The sequence below is a fragment of the Crocodylus siamensis genome, chromosome 4 (genome assembly GCF_052110815.1).
Source record: "Crocodylus siamensis isolate JL-2025a chromosome 4, ASM5211081v1, whole genome shotgun sequence".
Taxonomy (NCBI): domain Eukaryota; kingdom Metazoa; phylum Chordata; order Crocodylia; family Crocodylidae; genus Crocodylus; species Crocodylus siamensis.
This window is the reverse complement of record NC_143398.1, coordinates 52,631,232-52,654,107: the sequence shown is the minus strand read 5'-3', so window position 1 is coordinate 52,654,107 and position 22,876 is coordinate 52,631,232. Positions and strand designations below refer to the sequence as shown.

The following is a 22,876-nucleotide window of genomic DNA, read 5'->3' as shown; positions in this document are numbered from 1 at the left end:
TCACTGCAGGCCAGCTCGAATGGTAGCCAGACAAGGAAAACTGACAGCAGCACCATGATGAGACAGATAAGTGTCAAGCCTTATTTGCTTTCCAGTTTGTCTGACTCAGAGAAGAATGGCCCAAAGATAAGGCCAACCCATGGTATGGAGATTGTGTGTTAGCAGTTGAGGTGATGCCAGGACAAGGGTAGGATAAGCTTTAACATTTTTATTTTGGTAGCAAGTTCTTGGTTTTGGATATCCACTGTTTTGTATTGTATTATTATTAGTTTTGTACTGATTCTTACTGTTGTATATTGTATTATTATCATTTTCGTATTGATTCTTATTGTTTCATATGGATATTGTATAGTTTAGGCCTGTGTTTGTAAGTGAACCAAAGTCATGTCAAGTTTCCATTTTATATGTCAAGCCTCCATCTTCTGTCCTCTGCCTAGGCATCCAATGTTGCAACTGTATGAGTCACATCCCCCACCCATGTAAATTGGTTCCTAGATGAATAAGAATGATTGGGAATGATTGAAATACAATGGTAGCAGGCCTCTACTACCATTGGCCTGTAATGACTGGGCCGTCACCTTGCATTGATTCGTCCAGGAACCATGGACCTCACCCAGAAACAGAGACAAGAACTCAGCATTTGAAAGATAAAAGACCCTGCAGAACCAGCAACTCTCACCAGTACAGACCCCGAAACTGCACATCCCTGCATGGATCACACATGCTCAATACGCCAGGGGCTGACACTTGTCTGGGCATGCCTCCTGTCACTAGGATCACACAAGGTCTGTATAAAAAGGGGCAGTGAAAACAGTGGGACACCCTGTCCATCTGAACCAGCACCATGCCACACCACCTATCCACCCAGAGGCCCTGCTGGCAACCCCCCTCTGGATAAAACCTACTGGACAAGGACCCCTTTCCAGCCTGAATAGGTAGATATTACCTGCACACCTCCTCCTACAATTTGGACTCTCTCTCTCTGTGTCTCTCTCTCCTGGACTTCAGTGGACTTCAGCCCCTGCACCAAGCCTCTCTAACCCCCGCTGCCATTATGTGTGCATGTGTGTGTATGTGTGTGGGTGTGGGTGCAAGGGAACCAATAAGACATTGTGTCACCATCTCCACTGTTCAATAAAGCCACTGTCATTTGCAACCCTGAGTTGGGTCATGTTTTACTGAATCCCAGTCCCTTCCTTATCTTAAATTCTAGCCTCGTTCTCTCTCTATTTCTCTCTCTCTCTCTCAATTCAGGCCCCCACTCCTCTTCACTAGTTGCCCAATCTCCTCTTAATTCCTACTGCCTTTACCCTGTGACTTTCTGCTGCCTTTCTCTGCTTTTCCACTGCCCCTACTACCTTTCAGTCTCTCCTGCTGCTTTTCCTGTGATTTTCTGCTGTCTGTCTCTCTGTTTTCAGGCTTTCCCCGCACCTTCTGTAGTCATCCCCCAACAAGCTTTCCAGCTCCTTGTGGCTGTCCTGCAGTCTTCTCTAGCAGCTGGAGCCTTTCTTCAGCTCCCAGCACCTACTGCCGCTACCTGCAACATCTCTAGCTGCCCCAGAGCCATCCTCTGGCTCCCCACATCCAGAGCCCCTCTTCAACACCCACACTTTCCCTTAGTCCCATTTTCCCTCTCCCCACCTACCTTTTTACTCCCCCATAGTTTTGGCTCCAGTCCCAGTCCCAGCCTCAGCCTCAGCCTCAGCCTCTGTGCCAGCATTGCTTCCCTGTTCTGCAGGCTTTGGACATTGTCTTTTGAACAATTAAGGTCAATTAACCTAAAGTTACCTCCAATCTTCAGTTCTTCAGCCCAGGCCCCTCTAGTCTACCAGTTCTAATCCCAGCCCCGGTGACTTTCATTTCCAGAAACTTTCACTTCCTACACTTCTACTTTCTTACCTTAACCTTTCCCTAGGTATCCCAAGTACACCAAGCACATACATACATATCCCAATACCCAACTTAGGAACTCACTTGCGTGTATGTGTAGGTGGGTGGTATATGTGTAAATTAGTGAACACATATATAATACATATATAGATATCATTGTGTGTCTGGGGGGTAGTATATGAATTAGTAATCCATGTATGTGTATTGGATGTGCAGGCGTTGGTAACTGATAATTGATTCTGTCTAAATTTGGTGTGTGTAGCATGCATGGGCTTAAACTGATGATAGGTATGCATGAACCTAAACTAGTTATTTTGAACATGAGTGTATCTGAGTTGCTAGTGTGAGTGTGTGTATGTATGTGTGTGTGTGTGTGTGTGTGTGTGTATGGCATTGTGTGCATGATATACGAATTAGTGATCTGTGTCTAACTTCTGGGGTGTATAGTATATGTGCCTGAGCTGGTAGTGTGCATGTGTATGCACCTGATGGCTTTGTGTGTTTGTATATGTGTAATTGTGTCACACCCTCCTGCCTAACAGCGCAATATTGAGATCCTGAGAGTTGGCCTGACCCTACAGGGCAACACATCCAGTATCGCACAAGAAGCCGGTATTGACCAATAGGATTGAGGGTGGTGAGAGACTGCATGTAGGCCACATGCAGAAGGGTCATTGGAGGCATAAAGAGGATGACCTGACTCCAGGCTGCCAATCCTGTGCTTGGACATGCCCCATTGTGAAGGGAGCCTGTGGTCCTGAACAGTGAGCACCAGGCTAACCAGTGCATCTAGAGCAAACTTGGGTGGGGCCTGGGTGATTTCCACCAGACACGGACTTGGCATTCAGCAATCCAGGTGGTCTACAAGGCTGAGTTCATGTCAGCTTATCCCAAGTTTGGTGAGTGAGCCACTGACAGACAGCTCAGAAAGGAAAGGTAGCAAGGAAAAGTTGCAGGGAACAAATATGCCCAACCCTCTTCTGGAGGGGCATACAGTAGGACAGACAGAACAATTTTATCTTATTGGCTTATTCTCTGATTTGTTACCTAAGGACTATATTGCTTATGATAACAAGCTAAAATGCTCACAAGGGAGCACAACCATCTGACAAACCAGGAGGTTAGGAAACCCATACATGCAGACTCTTTCTTTTCTGTTAAAAAAGATCTGGAGAAGGAGAAACAAGTGTTGCTGGTGATCACCTTTTCCTTTATAATCTACTGGTAAGAGCATTTGCCCAGGAAGTTGGGAAATCTAATTTGTAGGGAATCCTCTGCCTGTGGGAACTCAAAGCCTATCTCCTGCTTCCCCGGAAACTGCCCTAAACACCAAGAGAGACTCTGAGCATTGCTAAGAACACTTACCATCCCTCCTTTTGCAGCTGGGGCCAATTATGCAAAAAGGAATATTTGACTCACAAGGCCAGAGTGAAAGCAAACATGGAGTTTGACTATGCAACAAAGCAATGAACATGCACTCCTGGATGGACGGCAGTCCTTGTTTGGGCCCTGCTCCCAACACTGTTTATGTATTTCATTTAATGATTCTTTAATACAAACTGGAGAAGCATTCCTTTTATTGCTTTGCTTCCTCTCCCCCTGTTCTCCAGTTTCTCAGCTTGCAAAATTAGTAAAATATTATTTTCCATAGCCAAGCACTTGGAGATCTATGGATGAAAATGCTTTTAGAAGATAAGTAATCAATCCTTCATAAAATGTTTGGTTCTGATCATCTAGGATGGCTTCCCAGATAACGTAGGCTGTATGAGAATTTTTTTTTGCTTCAGGTCCAGAAACTGTGGTTGAACTAGAGCAAATTTTTTTAGAAAAAACTGCCAGCCTGGACTTACACATTTCCTGTAGAATCCACCACTACCACTGGTCAAATGTTCCGATTATTTTTCTTTACCCTTATTGATTACAATTTGCATCTTATTCTAGTCCAAATGCACCTAGCTGTTGTTTTCAGGTATTAGTTTTCTTTATTCTTTTGTCTGCTAGATGAACAGCCCATATTTCTTTTCCCTATTTATAATGTGTTCAAATCTGTTCCTCACCTAATTCTTCAATACAGTAAACACAGAACTGTTTGTGTATTTCGCTCTGAAACATGGTTTCTAATCCTTCAGTCACTTATGTCTTTTCTCTGAATCCTTCTTAAAATATGGAAACCAGAACTGGACACAGTATTCCAGCAGCAGTGACAAATATGATCTTCTGTATTTCTACTCGATATCCCCTCCTTGTTTATACGTTTAAGAATCACTCTAATCTTTTTAGCCACAGTGCTGACAATTCTAAGACTTCATGTTCTCTGCTAATTACCTCCCATGACCCTCTTGATTTTTTTGTTTTTAGAGTCAATGCTTTCTCAGGTTAGTGTCCCAAGTTGCATTCTTTTTTCCTCAACTGATAACCTTACATTTGGGTCTTAGGAAACCAATATTATTCGACTTCAACAAGCCTATCAAGCAAGCAAGATTATTGTGTTTCAGTGATATACCTCCCCCAAGCCTGGTGTCACAGACAAATTTTATCAGTAATGATCTCATGGTGATAAAAAAATTAAATTTAGTGTAGGGTAAAGAACATCCTGGTGAGACTCCACTAGAAACACATCCTTTAAAATTACATTTGAATACTTACCAGTTAATCAGTTTTTAATCTATGTACTATGAAGAAGCATTCTGCTTTTCTCCAGAATGCAGTGTACAGTGCCAAATCCAATGTCTTACAGAAATCTATTACATCAATACTTTATAAATGCCAGGCCGGTAAGCAGAACTAGATATTTGGTAGTGCATCACGTCAAAAATGAAGCTTAGTTTTAAGTTCTGTGGATCTATATCTACCCAATTTTCATTTTCAACAAACCTACATGCACATTTTAGCCCTACCATAAAGTAAAAGATAACAGGAATGCAGTCAAGAGTGACACTCAGTCGTTCAGGGGCATAGCTTGTAGCCGTGTTGGTCTAAAAAGTAGAAGCAGACAAAACTTTTGTGCTAGAGGCGATATCAGTCTTTAGCATTTAAGTATTTTGATAGTATTCAGACATGTATTATCTTGCCATAATGTTACTGAAACTGCAGTATTGGAATGCAAATCTCTATTTATTGTTTTCAGTTTTCCATGATCTCCTATGGGCCACTGAAACCAATATTACTTATATATATTCTGTGGCATTAATCGGAAGAAACCAGAAATGGTTGTGATTTTTCTACAGTAATGTATTTTATCTTATGCTCCTAATCCATTGAAGGAATACATTTATTAATTTGACAGTAAAGGAAAGAACTGCACATCCTCTTTTTTAATAGCAAAGAACACCTATATTCATTCTGAGTATTACTGCGAGTAAAAACCCTTAGCATACACCAGTATATATATTCCTTCAATGTTTAAATGTTATTAAATTTTAAATGTAAAGTATATACATTATTAGGTTTTTCATATAATACAAAAACATATTATGTGCATTGCCTTAGCTTCATCTGACTATAGAATTTTTATCATTCTCCTCCTGCATTCTATTTTCTGGATATTTTAGAAAACAGTGACATGAAATGCAAAATAAATTCAGCTGTTTATGTAGTTTGGGCCAGTCATCAGTAATACTGCTGTCTTCTAGACAACTATGGAATATCTTGAACTTTTGATTTAAATGTGATCACACCCCACAGACATAAAGGATTCAGTAAAGCCCTCTGGTGTATGCCTGGGTAGGGGGAAGACAGGAGTACAAGGGAATTATGAATGACTTGTCCACTGAGGTAGCAGAATATTTATTAGGTAAGCTATGTTCAGCTGATCCTATAAAATCTAGCCATAGATCTAGCCATAGCAGGAGTTGTGGGAGTTCTAAATGTGATTAAAGATTTTTTTTGATGATATATTTTATTGGACCAACTGCATGGTTGAGATAGTCTTAGGCTAGGACAGATGTTGCATTTGTCCCTGGACAAGTTGTGCCTGTTCTGGAACAGAAATATCCCAGGATTGGCATGTAAACACACCACATTCTAACCAGGGTTTACTGAATGAATTGCCACCTTTCTGCCAGTACTTCTCATTCCATGAAACTTTTTTTAGGATTTATCCCGAAACAATGTACATAGACGTCTGAATGACTGGATTTTCTTTTGGGATAAAATGGTTTATTCGGGGACAAATGTAATGCCCTTTTTTAGGTTTAAACAATCTTTTCAAATGCAGTGAATTCCTCTTCAGGTGACCTGAAAAAGAAAATTTCACAAAAATCCTTGCCTCTTTCTTGCACGTTTCCTAGACCATCACAGTCACAATATCACTCCTGCACTACCTAAATGTGATTAATGATTCTAGGTCTTTCACTTTTTGGGTGCCAAGTCTGAAGCACTGAAAAGGGGTATGAACCCCAAAAACTGATGAACACTCACCTGTTAAAACATCAAGCCTTTGCATTTATTAAGTTGGACTCTCAAAATTGAAGCACCAAAAAATCCTTCATCACTTTTGGAAATGTAAATCTTCAATTATTAATATCTATGAAACTTTGAAAAGGTTAATGCTTGCTCTTGTTAAAATGTTTTGCATCATTAATACTGTATGTTAATATATTGCCTGATAATATAGCTCTTTCTAAATGAGGCATTTGAACAAAGCCACATTTCTAATCAATTTTATAAAAACTTTGTTAGGTTGTTCACTGTATTTAACTCTGAAGTCAATGAGTTATAATGAAACTCGTGGGTTGTTTTTAGTTCAACAGTAATTGCCTGGCATGTACCTCATAAGTTAAATTAGATCTTAACATTGGATGATAATGAAAAAAATGGATCTCAATAATAGCAACAGGGAAGTCATTATAACATTAATTATTATAATCATTATCTGTGTCAGTTTTAAAATCATGGCAACATATTAAAAGGACCACCATACAAAGGTCAGATCTTTTCTTTTTGGTATTGAAATCTTTTACATGAAATGCAGACAGGTGAAAACAAGATAAGAGTAAAAGGACACTTCTCAAACAGACAAGACAATTTTCAAGCAACAGATGTACAAAGATGAAAAATGACACAAATATTTCTCTAGCATTTAGTTAATTATTCTCTAAAACAAAATGTAAAAGAGAGACTGTTTCCTAGCTACCATTGTTCTGTCCAGTGTCTCTGAGCTGCTGACTAATTTAAGGTTCATTATAAAACATATTTGTTTGGAAAAAATAAGTACTAAGGTGCGCTTTAAAATAATTGCTTTAATAGAACACAGAAATTTGCCATGAATAACATTATGATGCCTTATGAACTGAATCAGACTGAGGCATTAATAGACCCCCCAAAAAAAGATCTTAGCTAAATTAGATGAACAGGGCAGAGGTGGAATAGAACTGCTCTGTGTGGCAGAGATGAGCTAAAATGGATTAAATGAAACAGCTGATGAAACAATATCAAAATGCCGAAAGCTGCATGTGGTTACTTATGTAATCGTTAAGTAAAACAGAAAAATGGTAAATCCATTTATGTTAGGAAACTTAAAACAGAGACTAAGACTGATAGAAGGGAGTTGCTACATTGGTTCTTCTCATGCTGACCTGTGTTTCAGTTTTCTTTTTATTTGCTGTTACTAGTACAACATATAATACAACAGAATTGTATGTATTCTGGATTGTTCTGATTATGAATCTACCTTTTTTTTTTTCTTCAAAAAAATCCACTGGCTTTATGCACATGTTTGATGTACTGTTGGACCGTAGGGCCCCTCAATCCCAATGCAAGGCTGCACCCATAAGCAACTATTATGCACATAATGAGGATTTTTAGAAAAGGCTAACTGTGATCTGCCTGCAAAGAAAAAAAAATCAGAGGGGGAAAGAAAGTTTTCCTTTCCATTTTCCTTAAAACATAGCATTAGCTCATTTCTGACCCCATTGAAAATGAGATTGGGTACAATTTTGACTTTATACTTGCAGCATTTTTGTAAATGCAATAAAAATGCCAAGACAATTTTTTCAGAGGAGGTTTAACTTTAGTATTTTTAGTGCATTTCATCCTTGGGCTCTTTTCTTGGTCATTTGGTTTTCCTGTGGAATTTTGTAAGGGTCACGGTTCCAGGTCCTTATCCATAGTTGTCAGATCCTATTCAGGAAAAAAATGTTTCTCCTAAAATTAAATCTGAAAATATGGGCTCAATTTATATTCAAGGTTGACTTAACATCAGAACAATATGGTAGTGCATTAGTAGCTTATCATCAGTATTGTTGGTTATTTTCAGTTCAGTGTCTAATGTAAGTTGCATCCATCTTTTCTCATCATGAAAGCATAATGTTTTCAAAGTGCTGCTTAGCCACCAGATGTATGTAGGTTTATTGAAGGGGAGTGGTCTTGAGTATACAAAAATGGGAGACAGTTTATTCTGTTTGAAATTTAACGTTCTGCCTATAAATATCAATTAAGAAGGTCTATAGCTACACATATTATGATAAAAGGAAGACTTATCCAAACTACTCCTGGTTAGGTTTTCTGATAGCTGTTTTCAACGAAGCTCCAGTCCTGTAGTTTTACTTCAAATTCTCAACACAGTAACAGTTAAACCTGAAAGTACTGTAAATCAAAAGGTACAGGATTGCAGATATGGAAAAAAGTAATGAAACTCCCTCCCCTCCTCTTTTGAAAAGGGAACAAGTTTTGATGTTTGATTTGAGTTTTGGTTCAATGCTGTAAACTTTCATCATCTCAATCCCTCTGTTTTGAGAATAAGCATAATAGTGGTTCATGTTTTTCCCAAGTACAGCAAGCTCAAAGGAGGAAGGAAAACAGCCATGGCATAGGGGCTTTCACTCCTTACTGGTTAATGGAGCTGGCAGATGCAGAGGGGAGTGCTGGACTCCAGGGCTGCTGAAACCCCACACACTGCTGAAGGTTTAAGGGCTTCATCCCAATGCAGAGCTACACCCATAAGCAACTATGGTGCACTTAATGGCCAGATCCAGACATGCAAACCAAGCTGAGGCACCACCAACAGGACCTGTTGCACATTAAACTGTGCATTGCACTGCTAATTAGTAGTGCTGGGACAAAATTTGCAATTGTGATTTTCCAGTAGCAAAACAACAACAACAACAACAACAACAAAACCTGGAAAAAAATGGGGTACAAAGCACACCAAAATGCTGTGTGCAGGGATAAGCACAGAGACGCTGCACTGAGGCACCCTGACCCCAGTAAGTCACTCCTCAGCTGGCTGGGGCACAGTGTACATCATAGATTCATCGATTGTAAGGGGCTGGAATGGACCTCGCAAGATTATTGGGTCCAGCCCCCTGCACTAGGCAGGAAAGATAACTGGGGTCACGTGACCCCAGCAAGGTGATCATCCAGTCGCCTCTTGAAGATTTCCAGGGTAGGTGATTGCATCACCTCAGGAGGGAGTTTTTTCCACAGTCTGGACACCCCAACTCTGAAGGAGCTTTCCTAATGTTGAGCCTGAAATGGTCTTCCAGGAGTTTGTGGCCATTATTCCTGGTTTTCCCCAAGGGTGCCCTGGTGAACAGTTGTTTGCTAAGCCCTTGATGTATACCCCTGATATAGCAGTAAGCTGCTACCAAGTCCCCTCTTAGCCTTCTCTTTTTAAGGCTGACGAGGTCCAAGTACCTCAGCCTTTCCTCATACAGCTTGCCTTGCAAGTCTTGGATCGTACAGGTGGCTCTTCTCTGGACTCTCTCAAGTTTTTCCACATCCTTGTTGAGGGGCGGTGGCCAGAATTGGATGCAGTACTCTAGCTGCAGTCTTACCAATGTAAAGTGAAAGAATCACTTCCTTGGTTTTGCTTGAGATGCATTGGTTGATGCATGCCAGAGTATTGTTTGCTCTGCTGGCTGCAGCATCACACTGATGGCTCATGTTCATACTATGGTCTACTATTACCCCTAGGTCCATTTCAGTTGTGGTGCTAGTCAGTTTGACATCACCAAGCCTGTATGTCGGGGATTGTTTGTCCCCAGGTGCACTTCTCAATGTTGAATTTTATCGGGTTTCCAGACATCCAACTTGCCAGCCTGTCTAGGTCCTGCCCATGATAAAGACATGCTGGCTGTCATTCAGAATCCTACCTTCTGCAAGTGTATCACCCATAGACTCCTTGATTAATTTTTCCAGGATTTTCCCTGGAATAGAAGTTAGGCTAACTGGCCTGGTTGCCCAGGTTCTCTCTTCTCCTCTTCTTGAAAATGGATACAACATTGGCCCTCTTCCAGTCTTCAGTGACCTCCCCCAAGCACCACAAGTTTTGGAAAAGTTTCACCAGAGGTCCCACAATGACTTTGGCCAGCTCTTTCAGCACTCTCAGATGAAGTTCATCCAAGTCCTGCTGACTTACAAATGTCTAACTTTTCTAACTGATCCCACCAGCTCAATGTCAACAATAAGAAGACAGTCATTCCCACCATGCCCATTCTAATGGGGGAGTAGGCAGCCCTGGGCTGGCTGCTCCCCTGACTCCACGTGTCTCAGGCCCAGGGCTGAGGCACATGGAGCCCCCATCTCAAGGCACACCGCACCCCACCCAACTGCTTTGTGGATGGCTGGAGCACAGTGCATCTCATGATGAGAGCTCCATGTGCCACCTGCTCCCCATCTTGAGGCACACTGGGTCCTAGCCAGCCAGGGAGTATCTGGCTGGGGTGCAAGGGCTTTGCAGCGTGTGGAGATGCGGAAGCCTGCAACCCTGGGATGCCTACTCCCCTGTCTTCACATGCTACTCCCCAACTGGCTGAGGCATGGGGTACCTCACTGTGGGCTGCCTGCCAGCTAGCCCCAAACTGAGGCATCCAGTGTTCCTGCCAGTAGCAAATGGAGCAGCAGGACAATATGTCCAGCTGCAAACCACATGAGCAGACATGTGCACTGCAGCACAAGGTAATGGCACAAATTTGTGCAGCTACTATTTGTGCTGCTGCAAATGCACATCCCTGCTCATGTGGATGTGGTCAATGAGTATTTTTAGAAGCCTAACAGCAATCTGCTTGCAATGAAAAAAAATCATGGGAGGGGGGGGAAAGACTTCCCTTTGATTTTCCATAACAAACAGTATTAGCCTATATGTGTCCCCATTGAAAATGAGAATTTTACATGCAAATGTAGCATAAGTTAAAATAATGTAATGCCACAGAAAATGAGTAAGACAGAATAGGAATGGGATATGCATTTTATGCTGCACAGATGCTAATAATATAGCATTCCCAAAATAGGTAATAGAACAACTTAAGAATTATCACTCTGTGAAGCTCTTTCCTTAAGTGGCAACTTTAAGAAACAGAAAATATTTCTTCCTTATTTTAGTAAACAGATGTAACAGATAGATTAAATCTCAAAGCGGTGGCTCAGATCTTTTGTTGCTTTTAGCTAAACTGAACACTAAATACAACTCAACTGTAAGATATCTCATTGTACTTGTATTACAGTATGCAAATATAAATAAAATTACCAAAAATTGGTGAACAATTAATGAGATTCATTGCAGGGACATTTCATCACTGAATGCTGTTTTCCTGCCAACTTAGACATGATGTATTTAATTCTAAATTACACCACCTGCTCCCACCTCTAAGTGAAATGAAAAAGCTGCCAAGGGGCATGTTGGGAATTAACTTGCTGACTTCCTTTTAATCAGGCACTCCTTCATAATGCTGCAAGCCAACAATATCAATGAGTTAAAAATACCATTGTTGAGTGTGTCCACAATTCAATAAAGAGCTCTTATTGTAATGGCTGACTTAAACCTAAGACATTTTTTCTTTATTACTTTTCTTTAGCTGCCAGGTGATGTGGGTTACCATTGACTTGAAGCCAAGTCACTACTAGATGAATGCCAAAGATACCATCTGAGTAGAATAGCATAGCATAAAATAAAATTTAAAATAAACACTGAGCTTTACTGTTTTCAGCTGTTTAGACTTTGAATTTGCATATGCATGCTTAGAGTTACCTTTCTGCAATGCCAGACTTCAAAGGCCTACAATCAAACAGAAGAAGAAAGTTTTTCAAATTGAAAAGAAGTCACATACTTAGTAGAGGCATAGTAGTTGGCTTATACAAATGACAATTTTGTTCCATATAGTCAGACAGCTTCTACCACTATCTGTTAGGTTGGATTTTTATTTATTTCATAACCTTTGACTTTGACTCTTTGCTCCAAGATGCAAAATCCAGCATCCTGTCATAACCTAGGTGAGCTCTCATTAATACAGGTACCTGTTGTGTTGTCTCTTCCACGTCACAATTAATGTTCAGTAGCAATGCCTAAATTCATCACATCTTATGTGGCACTCTTTATATGAAGTATGATGTAATCATCCAAGTGTTTTCATAGTAGAAAACAGCAAGGTAACAACTTTATGATAACTAGCAACATAGGCAATATGGAGATTTTGCAACGAGTCAGCAAAACCTTTTTGTCTTTTGTTTTCTTTGAAGAAGTAGCTGTAATATTTTCATTTTTAATTGCTACATAAAGACATTTTCACTGTAAAAGTTCTTCATCCAAATGATCCCTAACAAGTTTAGCAGGTGTGCTGCACATGTAATATGTGCTTCATTTAAGCATCACATCTTAGGCTTTATTCTCAGCATTTCCTTGTGCACACAGCATGCTGCTTGATAAGCTTGCACACCTTTATGTAGTGAATTTCACACATTTCTGTACTGAGAAAAGGGGAAGCAAGACAGAAAAATCACATAAAAATGTAGAAAATTGAGAATATAGATTTCCTTTCTTCTTTGAAACACTGTAGTGTCCTCGGAGGTTGGATCCTCCCTCTAGACATTCAAGTTTTCAGTTCCCCTTTTCCTCTTGTTTTTAAAATCAAGCCTGTAAGTTCAGGTGAACCCCTGAAAAAGCTTCCACTGAAGTTGAATCTCTCCACTGATCCCAATGAAGTATTGGGTTCAGTCTGAAGTCTGGGTAATTAGCCGCAGAGCCTCCCTCTGTCCCCACATGCTTCCAGATTCACACATATCCTTTGTAGAACAAAATGCTTTGCTCTACTGCCTTCACAGCTGTGAGGCTTTCCTTTGCTCAGGAAAACCAGAATAGTAAAAATAGAAAGAAACAATGAACCAAAAAAAATCCCAGACCTCCTCTCATCTCAAAGGCTTTATCCAGAAGTTTATACTACGTCATATATAGCATATGGTCCAGGAAACTGTAATTTTATTACGGTTTTGGCAGGGAAGTAACTTTTCCTAATTTATATTCTTCATAATGCTATATAAGTCACAAGTATCTGTATGTCATTAAATAAATATGGTTAGATATGTAGTAAGTATTTATATGTAGCATTTACAGTTGTCAAAAAGATCTAGAACCATGAATCATCACACAAGCAAATGATGTTATATGAACTGGGGTCTAAGAATAAAAAACTATCTTATATAAGACAGGCTCTTAGGTGCACAAGGAAATGATGAAGGTTTTTTGTCAATAATGCTACTGTTATCATTAAACTGGGCTGACAGTCTCTTGAAGGACAGACTATGCACTGGCTGTAGTTTTCATGGAACCACCCCTGACAAACAGTTCAAATATTGGCATAGCAACTATACATCAACTACTGTAGCAATACACATAATAAAGCATAAAAGTCAGTTACTGAAAGCAGGGAAAATGGTACTAAGTTTGATGGGGTGGGGGGAGTTGTCACTGATAGCCCATAATTCAGGGTCAGACACTTCTTATTTTTAACCCTAGGGCTGGAATTCTACTTTAGGTCAATGAAAAAGGATGGATAGACTCTTTAGGGGGTACCTAAAAATTGTTTACTGTTCTCATCACTTTGCCACAGTTAATACGTAGTGCATAATATATTACCTACCAGTCTAGAATTATTGCTTTGCAACAATTTACTGGTGCTTACTTCAGAGGAAAACATGATACATGGCACACAGTGGATGAGTGATGATAATGACAAATAAAAGATATATTAGTAGTTTGTGAATAAAATACACACTCCAGAACAAAAAAACAATGTTACTCCTTTTTGTGTCCAATATGTTTTGCCATGTTTTCTTTAGCTTTTTCTGTTTTTTCCTATCTTATGGCCCCCATTTTCCTACACTCTGACTTCCTCACTTTTTACAACCTCCTGGTGGAAGGCAGTACAATCATCCCCATTTTGTACATGGGGATGGACAGAGAAGATTACTGGCCTTCCCAAGGTCACAAAGGTAGTCTGTAGCACAGCGAAGAGTTGAATATAGCTCTCGTAAGTCCTAGAGGAGTGGCCTAAGCATCTTTCTCCAGTCTGAGTGTCTGTTCCTGCTAAGTGTCCTTGCTTACTTTTTACCACAAAACATGAAATTCACCTTTTTCTTAAAGAAGCAAACTTTAAAAATTTGTGAAATGATCACAACCATCTCAGTAATTTTATTAATGCAAATACTGAAATCATTCTCTCAATAAACTCACATTTCAGATAACAATTGCTGCCTGTAATGTTTAAACTTTAACTCAGTTTAAAATAAACTACTTAAAATTTAGCAAAATTCCACTCTTGCTGCAATGTCTCGCCTAATTTGAATCTTCATCAACATCATATGGTGTGCCTTGTGCAAAAAGCAGAGCTTGGAAGGAATTTTGTGTTGATGTTAAGAAAAGAAAGGCAATTAATCATCTCCTGTATTAAATGTTCTGTAGTCACTGTCATATGCAATTTTATCAGCTGTGCTGAAGCCACAGTACATTCTAAATTTCACACTTCAGAGCAGGAAATGAAGATGCTATGGGCTGTCTGGGTTGAGTTAAGCTGTATTTTGATTCCTTGGTTTCATTAATGGTGTTAAAGTTAATACATTCAGATAATCAGAGAAAGAACTAATGATGAGTTCTGTATTCCCCCTCCTCCTCCCCTCACCCCCATTTCAAACACAAGCAAGATGAGAAAGCATTGGGAGAGCATAGGAAAGAATTATCTAGGACAATTTAATCATTGCTTCTCTAGCCCTTTACAGTTTCATTTCCTACTGAGAATAATGTGTAGCATAATCTCTAGAAACTTAAAATGATTAAGATGTAAGGATGAAGATATAACACAACAGAAAGTCAATCCATTATTAGATAAAGTATAGGTCATTGAATAGCATGGCATTACTAACCAATAGGTCTGGTCACTGTTGTCATTTGTGCATCTGCTCTTTTATATATGTTACATAAGAATAGGGCTGAACAGCATCCGACCAAATAAAAAGCAGGTGCAAGACAGTACCTGAAAATTGACCATTATGATTAGCATACAGGCAACGGACATAAACCAGGCAGGCTATGCACCCTAATAAGATCTACTCTAGTCCTGTTCTCATTTGTACTAAATACAATAAGTACTTTCAGACTATGCACCCTCTTTGTTCTTTTCCTGGAAACATGCATAGAAGCATAAGCAGCAATGGCCAGCCTATCTTGCTATGGAATCTATGCATCACCGTTGTGAACAGTTGGATTACTAAGAATGATTAAATTAAAGAAAAAAAATCACAGAAGATGAACTAGGAAAGAAAGCTTCTTCTTAAAAACTTGTCCTTTCAAAGTAATAGGGATAAGTCTATGTATATAAACACAGACACATGCACTTGAATTCTCTGAGAGCATAGACTTAGCATTTAGGGGTAATAGGAGTGAGACCCTCAACTCTACCATGATACTTTTACATCAGGTAAAAAGCTCAAAAGAGTATAAAGGAACTCTTAAAGCCTCATATCCAGCAAGGAAAGGATTCCCTTAATTCCACATTTTTACAGATGAGAGACTTCTTTCAGATGATCTCCCTGTAAGCACAGGTGTAGAAGCAGATGGCTTTGGTGTCTAGAGCAACAGGGCATATTAGGGGTTAGGTCAAAGCATGTAGAGCTAAGAGATTTTGGCTAGGGTTACAATCCATAAGGCAGCCAGCTGAGGTTGCTACAAGTTAGATAGAACCCCGGAGCTATATCAATTTTTTCCTATAAAAAGTGTACATCATTGCTAACTACTACTTTCGCAGTAGCAGCAAAAATAGCAGCAAAGGAAGCAACAGTGCAACTACAACTCTAAGTAACTGGTATCATTTCATTCACCAAGGTGTTTAAACCTGCCCAGATTAGTTCTATGTATCATAGTGGTTTGAATACCAGAAGCACAATGAAGCAGTCTAAACTAAGCTAACACCATTGTTCCTATGAAGGATTTGATCTGGAGTTATCAACAGTAGGGAACTTATTTTTTTTATTACTACACAAGAACTGGAGGAACTTCAAGGGAATTAACATGATTAGGTGAGTGAGAAGCAGAAATATAGATACATTTCAGCCTTCACAGATACAAAGAATTGAACATTGGGAAGAATGCTGCATATTGCAGGTGATAATTCAAAAGGAAGCCAACCAGCTGGACTCATAGAGCCTAGACATGAGTTTGTCATATGGCAGACAGAAAATTATGATTCTTTAACTGTTATTGAATCTTGAAATCACTGGGAGGCAATAAACATGGAACCACTCAACTGCATTTCTACAGAGTACATTTAATAGGACAGCTGTGCTTTAAGGAAAAAACTACAAAGCTATTTCCCCTCTCTTGTCCCCCACAACATAAACTGTCTTTCCCTTTAGATACAATTTACTGTGCTTAGCTCTGCAGTATTGCTAGTCTGTGTGCTAAGAAATAACCCCATGATGGAAGATTAGTTCCTGCCTTTTCCTGGATGTTCTGTTCTCTTGTCTTATCCTTCTGCGGTTAGTGGCCTATGACAAACCATCCTCATTATCTGGCTTTTTTCCCCCTTGGGACAGAACAGAACTACAGCTCCCAGTAGCCAACATTCTCAGTTATTTAAAGCATAGGGAAAAATGCATTTTTGAAAGATGTATAAAGGACTGGTGACTTCCATAAAGCAGCTATTGATAGGCAAGGATTATAGTCACTAACATAAGCTCTTTAGGGCCTGCAGTTTCATTTGTAGTGCAAGCTTAACTGAAGAATGTCATTCCATGGTAGACCTTCCATATTTATAATGTCACACCTGCTAGGGATGAAAAATTGTTCATAGCATTAATAAAATCACAAGCCAGTTGTGTGAAATGGGGTTTGTCAGAAAAATTTTCAGGACAAGAGTAATGTGCTGTCTTCGTAATGCTTTCAAAAACTTTTTCTCACTTTTGCTTCACAGATGTTGTTCTTCTGTTAAAATTTTATAGATATTCAACAAATACATAATTGTATTATAGGTGTTGTGAATATGTATTTTATGGTTTTCAAAACATTTTTTTCAGATCTTTTCTTTGGCTGCTGCATCTAAGGCTTGACATAAAGGAATGCTGTTTTCTTGCAGCAGTTTTTTTCACTATATTGAAGTGTTCTGTGTCTGGTGTAATCTTTTTTATTTTCACCAGGGCAAAAACTTCAGTATAATCCATAGTACATGACTTAATATTCAATCTACTATAGACCAAAGTCTATACTGAAGGTACATACCTCATGGGCGCTGTATGACAACAGACATGTTTTCAGCTGAAGGCTGAAACTGCTAGATGTAGAATTCTGAAGGCCTATGCAGGATTTCTTTGGAGTTGCTGTGACATTGTGTGGTGCACATTATGAAGCTAGTAGTTTCTGCAAGCTTTTTAACCATGTTTTCATTTATTAACTAATGGTATGATAGGTCAGTTTTCCCAGATGCTCTTTGTAGATACATTTTCTATTGGGACAACATTTGAATACATATCCCTGTTCTACAAACATACCTAGGAAACTAGATTTGTATATGTAGTCTGCCTGGGTTATTATTAGAGGACATAATGATATTAAACCTCAAAACTGACTTGTAATCTTTTACACAGATGCAATCCTAGGAACCAAACCTATAGCAATACTAAACATATTACCATAAATGTTTAAGCCCAGATCCACAAAAAGACTTAGATGACTAAACTGGGACCTAAACAGAATTTAAAGGCACCTATACACATGCCAGACATTTTCTCGGACATATGCTAATTAGCATGTGCCAGAGCAGACTTGATTAACTGAGTCTGCTGGAGCATGATAATTAGCATGCTCCAGCAGACTCCACATCATGTGTATTCAGCATCTCTGTGCTTCAAAATGGCAGCAGGGGTGCTTTAACTAAAGCTTATCAAACAAGCTTTAGTTAAAGCACCCCCATTGCCACTGAAGCACAGAATGCTGAATACACGTGATGCTGCAAGTGCCCTAATTAAAGCTCCCCTTTCCCCCTCAATTTGGAGCACATGTAAAGATTTCATGGATTTCACAGACATTAGGGCTAGAAGAGACCTCAGAAGATCATTGAGTCCAGCCCCCTGCCCAAAGGGCAGGAAGTCAGCTGGGGTCATAGGAGCCCAGCAAGATAAGCATCCAATTTACTCTTGTAGGTGTTCAGTGTTGGTGCTTGAACTGCGTCTGATGGCAGACTGTTCCAGACCTTGGGGACTCGGACAGTAAAGAAATTCTTCCTTATGTCCAGCCTGAAACGGTCTTGTAGTAGTTTATGACCGTTCTATCTTGTCATCCCTTGGGGCGCTCTGGTGAACAAATATTCCCCCAGAAATTGGTGGTCACCCCTGATAAACTTATAGGTGGCCATCAGATCACCCCTGAGCCTGCGCTTTTCCAGGCTAAAGAGCCCCATGGCTCTCAGCCTGTCATTGTAAGGTCTGTTTTCCTGACCTCTGATCATGCACGTGGCTCTTCTCTGGACTCTCTCAAGCTTCTCCACATCCTTTTTGAATTGTGGAGTCCAAAACTGGACGCAGTACTCCAGCTGCGTCCTCACCAAGGCCGAATCCAAGGGGAGAATGACGTCTTAGGATTTGGTTGAGAAGCATCTATGGATGCAAGCCAGTGTTTTGGTTGCTTTACTAGCCGCAGCATTCCATTGCAGGCTCGTGTTCATCTTGCGGTCAATGATGACAGCGATGACACCAACCTTTGGGGCAAAGCATCCACGCCAGAAGATAGGCGGGTGATCCAGGCTGACCTGGACATGCTCAGCAAATGGGCAGATGAGAACCTGATGGTGTTTAACACCAAAAAATGCAAGGTTCTCCACCTTGGGAGGAAAAACCTGCAGCTTCCTTATAGGCTCAGCAGTGCTACATTGGATAGCACTACAGAAGAAAGAGACTTGGGGGTCATCATTGACCACAAGATGAACATGAGCCTGCAATGCGATGCTGTGGCTAGTAAAGCGACCAAAACGCTGGCTTGCATCCATAGATGCTTCTCGAGCAAATCCCGGGACGTCATTCTCCCCTTGTATTCGGCCTTGGTGAGGACGCAGCTGGAGTACTGCATCCAGTTTTGGGCTCCACAATTCAAAAAGGATGTGGAGAAGCTTGAGAGAGTCCAGAGGAGAGCCACGCACATGATCAGAGGTCAGGAAAACAGATCTTACGATGACAGGCTGAGAGCCATGGGACTCTTTAGCCTGGAAAAGCGTAGGCTCAGGGGTGATCTGATGGCCACCTATAAGTTTATCAGGGGTGACCACCCGTATCTGGGGGAATGTTTGTTTACCAGAGCGCCCCAAGGGATGACAAGATAGAATGGTCATAAACTACTACAAGACCGTTTCAGGCTGGACATAAGGAAGAATTTCTTTACTGTCCGAGCCCCCAAGGTCTGGAACAGTCTGCCAGCAGAGGTGGTTCAAGCACCTACATTGAACACCTTCAAGAGTAAATTGGATGCTTATCTTGCTGGGCTCCTATGACCCCAGCTGACTTCCTGCCCTTTGGGCAGGGGGCTGGACTCGATGATCTCCCGAGGTCCCTTCCAGCCCTAATGTCTATGAAATCTATGAAATCTATGACCTCCAAGTCTCTTTCTTCCGTAGTGCTAGCCAGCGTAGCACTGCTAAGCCTATAAGAATGCTGCAGGTTTTTCTTCCCAAGGTGGAGAACCTTGCACCTTTCAGTGTTAAACACCATCAGGTTCTGGTCTTCCCATTTGCTGAGCCTGTCCAGGTCAGCCTGGATCACCCGCCTGTCTTCTGGTGTGGATGCTTTGCCCCAAAGTTTGGTGTCATCGGCGAACTTGGCCAGTCCACTTCTGACTCCAATGTCCACATCATTAATGAAGATGTTGAACAATATGGGTCCCAGGACAGAGCCTTGGGGGACCCCACTGGTCACAGGGCACCATGATTATTGACTTTCATCAATTATTACCCTCTGGGTCTGACCACGGAGCCAATTTCCCAGCCAGTGGATCATGGTGGACCCAAGGCCACAATTGGCCAGTTTCGCCAAGAGGTGATCATGGGATACCAGACTGAAGGTTTTTTTGAAGTCAAGATATATGACATCAATCTCTTCTCCCTTGTCCAGGTGATAGGTCACCTGGTTGTACAAGAAAATGAGATTGGTCAAGCAAGACCTACCCGCAGCAAACCAGTGCTGGCTATCCCTCAGGATGTTGGCGTTGGCCAGTCCATTGAGGATGGCCTCTTGAATAAAATTTTCTAAGATCTTCCCTGGGAGAGAAGTCAGGCTGATGGGTCTACAGTTAGCCAGATCCACTTTCCTCAAAAGGGCACCTCTACATGTCAACTAAGGCTGCTGGAGTGTGGTAATTACTGTGCTCCAGCAGACTCCAGTATCACATGCATCAGCATATCCACACTGAAAAATGGCAGCAGAGACGCTTTAACTAAAACTTGTTCAATTAGCTTTAGTTAAAGCCCCTCTGCCACTATTTTTCAGCACAGGGACACTGATACACATGACACTCTGGGCACTTTAATTAGAGCGGCTTTTGGAGCCACTCTAATTAAAGTGCCCCCCTCCCCTTCCCCCTCCTCCCAGAGCACATGTATAAATGCTCTAAGAGCCTAACTCCCAAACTGAAATCAACAACATACCTTAAAACACTTAAGAATTTTCAGTAGCTTAAGGCTTCACCAGTAAAGCTCCTTGGAGTCTAGCATTCTATTACAAGAGAAGCCTGGAACTGCTGGAGTTATGGCAGGATTAGACATCTCAGTGTGATCTCAGGCCTAAACCTATTTGGGATCATCAGACTACTTAAATCCTCTGAGGGAACCAATCTGGTTGGCAGGCCACTGGATGAGAGGAAATCAAAATTCATGGGGCTAAAAACAGAGCATGTGAAGGAGCAAGACTTCAAAGCCCAGCATATGTTAGCCAATGAATATTCCTGTGCATTGCAAAGAGTCCTGGAAGCAGGAAATTGCATCCAGAACTCTGTTTTCCCAAGAAAACATTCTCTGACTGGACTTCAAACTTGAACCTCCTCTTTAACAGTCTTTGGCCCCAGGAATCTTGCATTCCTTACAGCACAGCTTCCACAGGCCCTCACCCTAGCCCTTCTTACAGCCTGGTAATTAGGGCACTCTCTTACAAGATGGGAGTGTAAATTCCTTTTGTTAAGGAGGTAATTAAACTCAGGTTTTCTGACACCAGGGTGAATCCGTAACTATAGGGGTACTATAGAAAAGATGAGTATCAGCACAACTAGAATCATCTTCTCAGGCAGCCATGATATAAAAGAGTGAGTTCCCGTACCCTGAACAACTACTTATATGCCCAAATCCTGAGGGAGAAGATGGGACTGTGAATCTCACATAGGAACTTTGATCCCCATTCTGATAACAAATGGAACTGTTTCTGATATGCTACAAAGAATGGTCATAATCACCTGGTTCTGAAAAAGCCTCAGGACCTTGATGTACTTTTCTGGACATCTTAATCTGGCCAGTATTTTCTACAAGGCTTTGCAATTGATAGAATCATAGGCTTTAGTAACGTCAATGAAGGCCATATACACATCCTGATATTGTTCCTGATACATTTCTTGGATCTAGTGGGCAACAGAGATCATGCCCCACAGGATGGTGTGAAACCACACTGAGATTCTAGTAGGACTTCCTCAGCGAGAGGTAGAAGACAGTTCAGGAGGATGTCAGAGAGGGTTATCCTTGCTGTGCAAAGGAGGGTGATACCTCAATAGTTCCTACACACAGATTTATCTCCTTTCTTAAAGATAGTCATGATGGTGGCATTCCTCAAGTCCCCAAGAAGCTCTTTGTTGCTCCAAATTCAGACAATAAACTTGTGGAATCTCAAAACCAGTTCCTTGCCTCCAGCCTTGGAGATTTCAACAGGTATGCCATCTAGTCCAGTAGTTTATTGTTCTTGATGGCACAACAGACTTCTAGGATTGGAGAGTTGGTAACATATCCCCTTTCCAGGTGTTGGTGGATGGACTCAATGGTGGTATCCATCACAGCTGACTCATGGTTCAAGAGTGCCTCTAACTCATGTTTCCATCTATCTTAAATAGATTCACTGTCTTTGAGGAGCATCAAGCTATCCTGTGATCACAGGAAAGTAGGGCCATGGAAGCTGGGCCATAGATGGCTTTGGTTGCATGTAAAAAGCTATACGTGCCCTGTTTCTCAGCACAGAGCTGAATCTCCTTGGCTTTATCTTGTCACCACTGATATTTGATTTCCCAGATACTCCTTTTAGCTTCAGTCTTCAGTAGAATTATGGATGTGTTACTGAGAGGAGAAATTGGACTTTATTTGCATAGTAATAGCTCATAAATGTGACCACGATGAGTGATGGGTAAATTTAGAGACCTGGTTTTCCTTAGGTGCCTCCAAAATTTTAGTGCTTACCTGGAATTTATGCAAAGAAACAGAACCTCTGAAATCTGCAAAAACTGAAAATCTTATGAGAATAGGTTTATTTATGAGATTGTTTGAGCTGTTTTCTTGTAGTGGAGCAGTAATGGCTCTGAGAACAGCCTATAATGCAGAATGCCAGCATTTTTAGTACTAGTCAATCAGGAACCTTTGAGCCAACAAAATAAAATAAAGGTGATGGATAAAAATAAAGGTGATGAAATTGTCTGAACTTTTCTAGGCACAATAAACATTTGCTGCAATTTGATTTTGAGTTTAAAATTTCAAGCCAGTTCTTAGTCTTCCCA

At 40.7% G+C, this 22,876-nt stretch overlaps 1 protein-coding gene across 2 annotated transcripts in view; it reads right to left on the bottom strand.

Annotated features, from left to right (window-relative positions):
* IMMP2L (inner mitochondrial membrane peptidase subunit 2) overlaps nucleotides 1–22,876 on the bottom strand; it is an 871,246-nt gene that overhangs the window by 64,976 nt on the left and 783,394 nt on the right. Inside the window, exon 6 of one of the 2 annotated variants that reach the window (XM_090042296.1) lies at nucleotides 11,858–11,884. The exons of the other annotated variant lie outside the window; for it this stretch is intronic. Coding sequence (XP_089898422.1) covers nucleotides 11,858–11,884 — 27 coding nt within the window. The remainder of the gene's footprint in view (nucleotides 1–11,857; nucleotides 11,885–22,876) is intronic. 2 annotated transcript variants of the gene reach the window in all.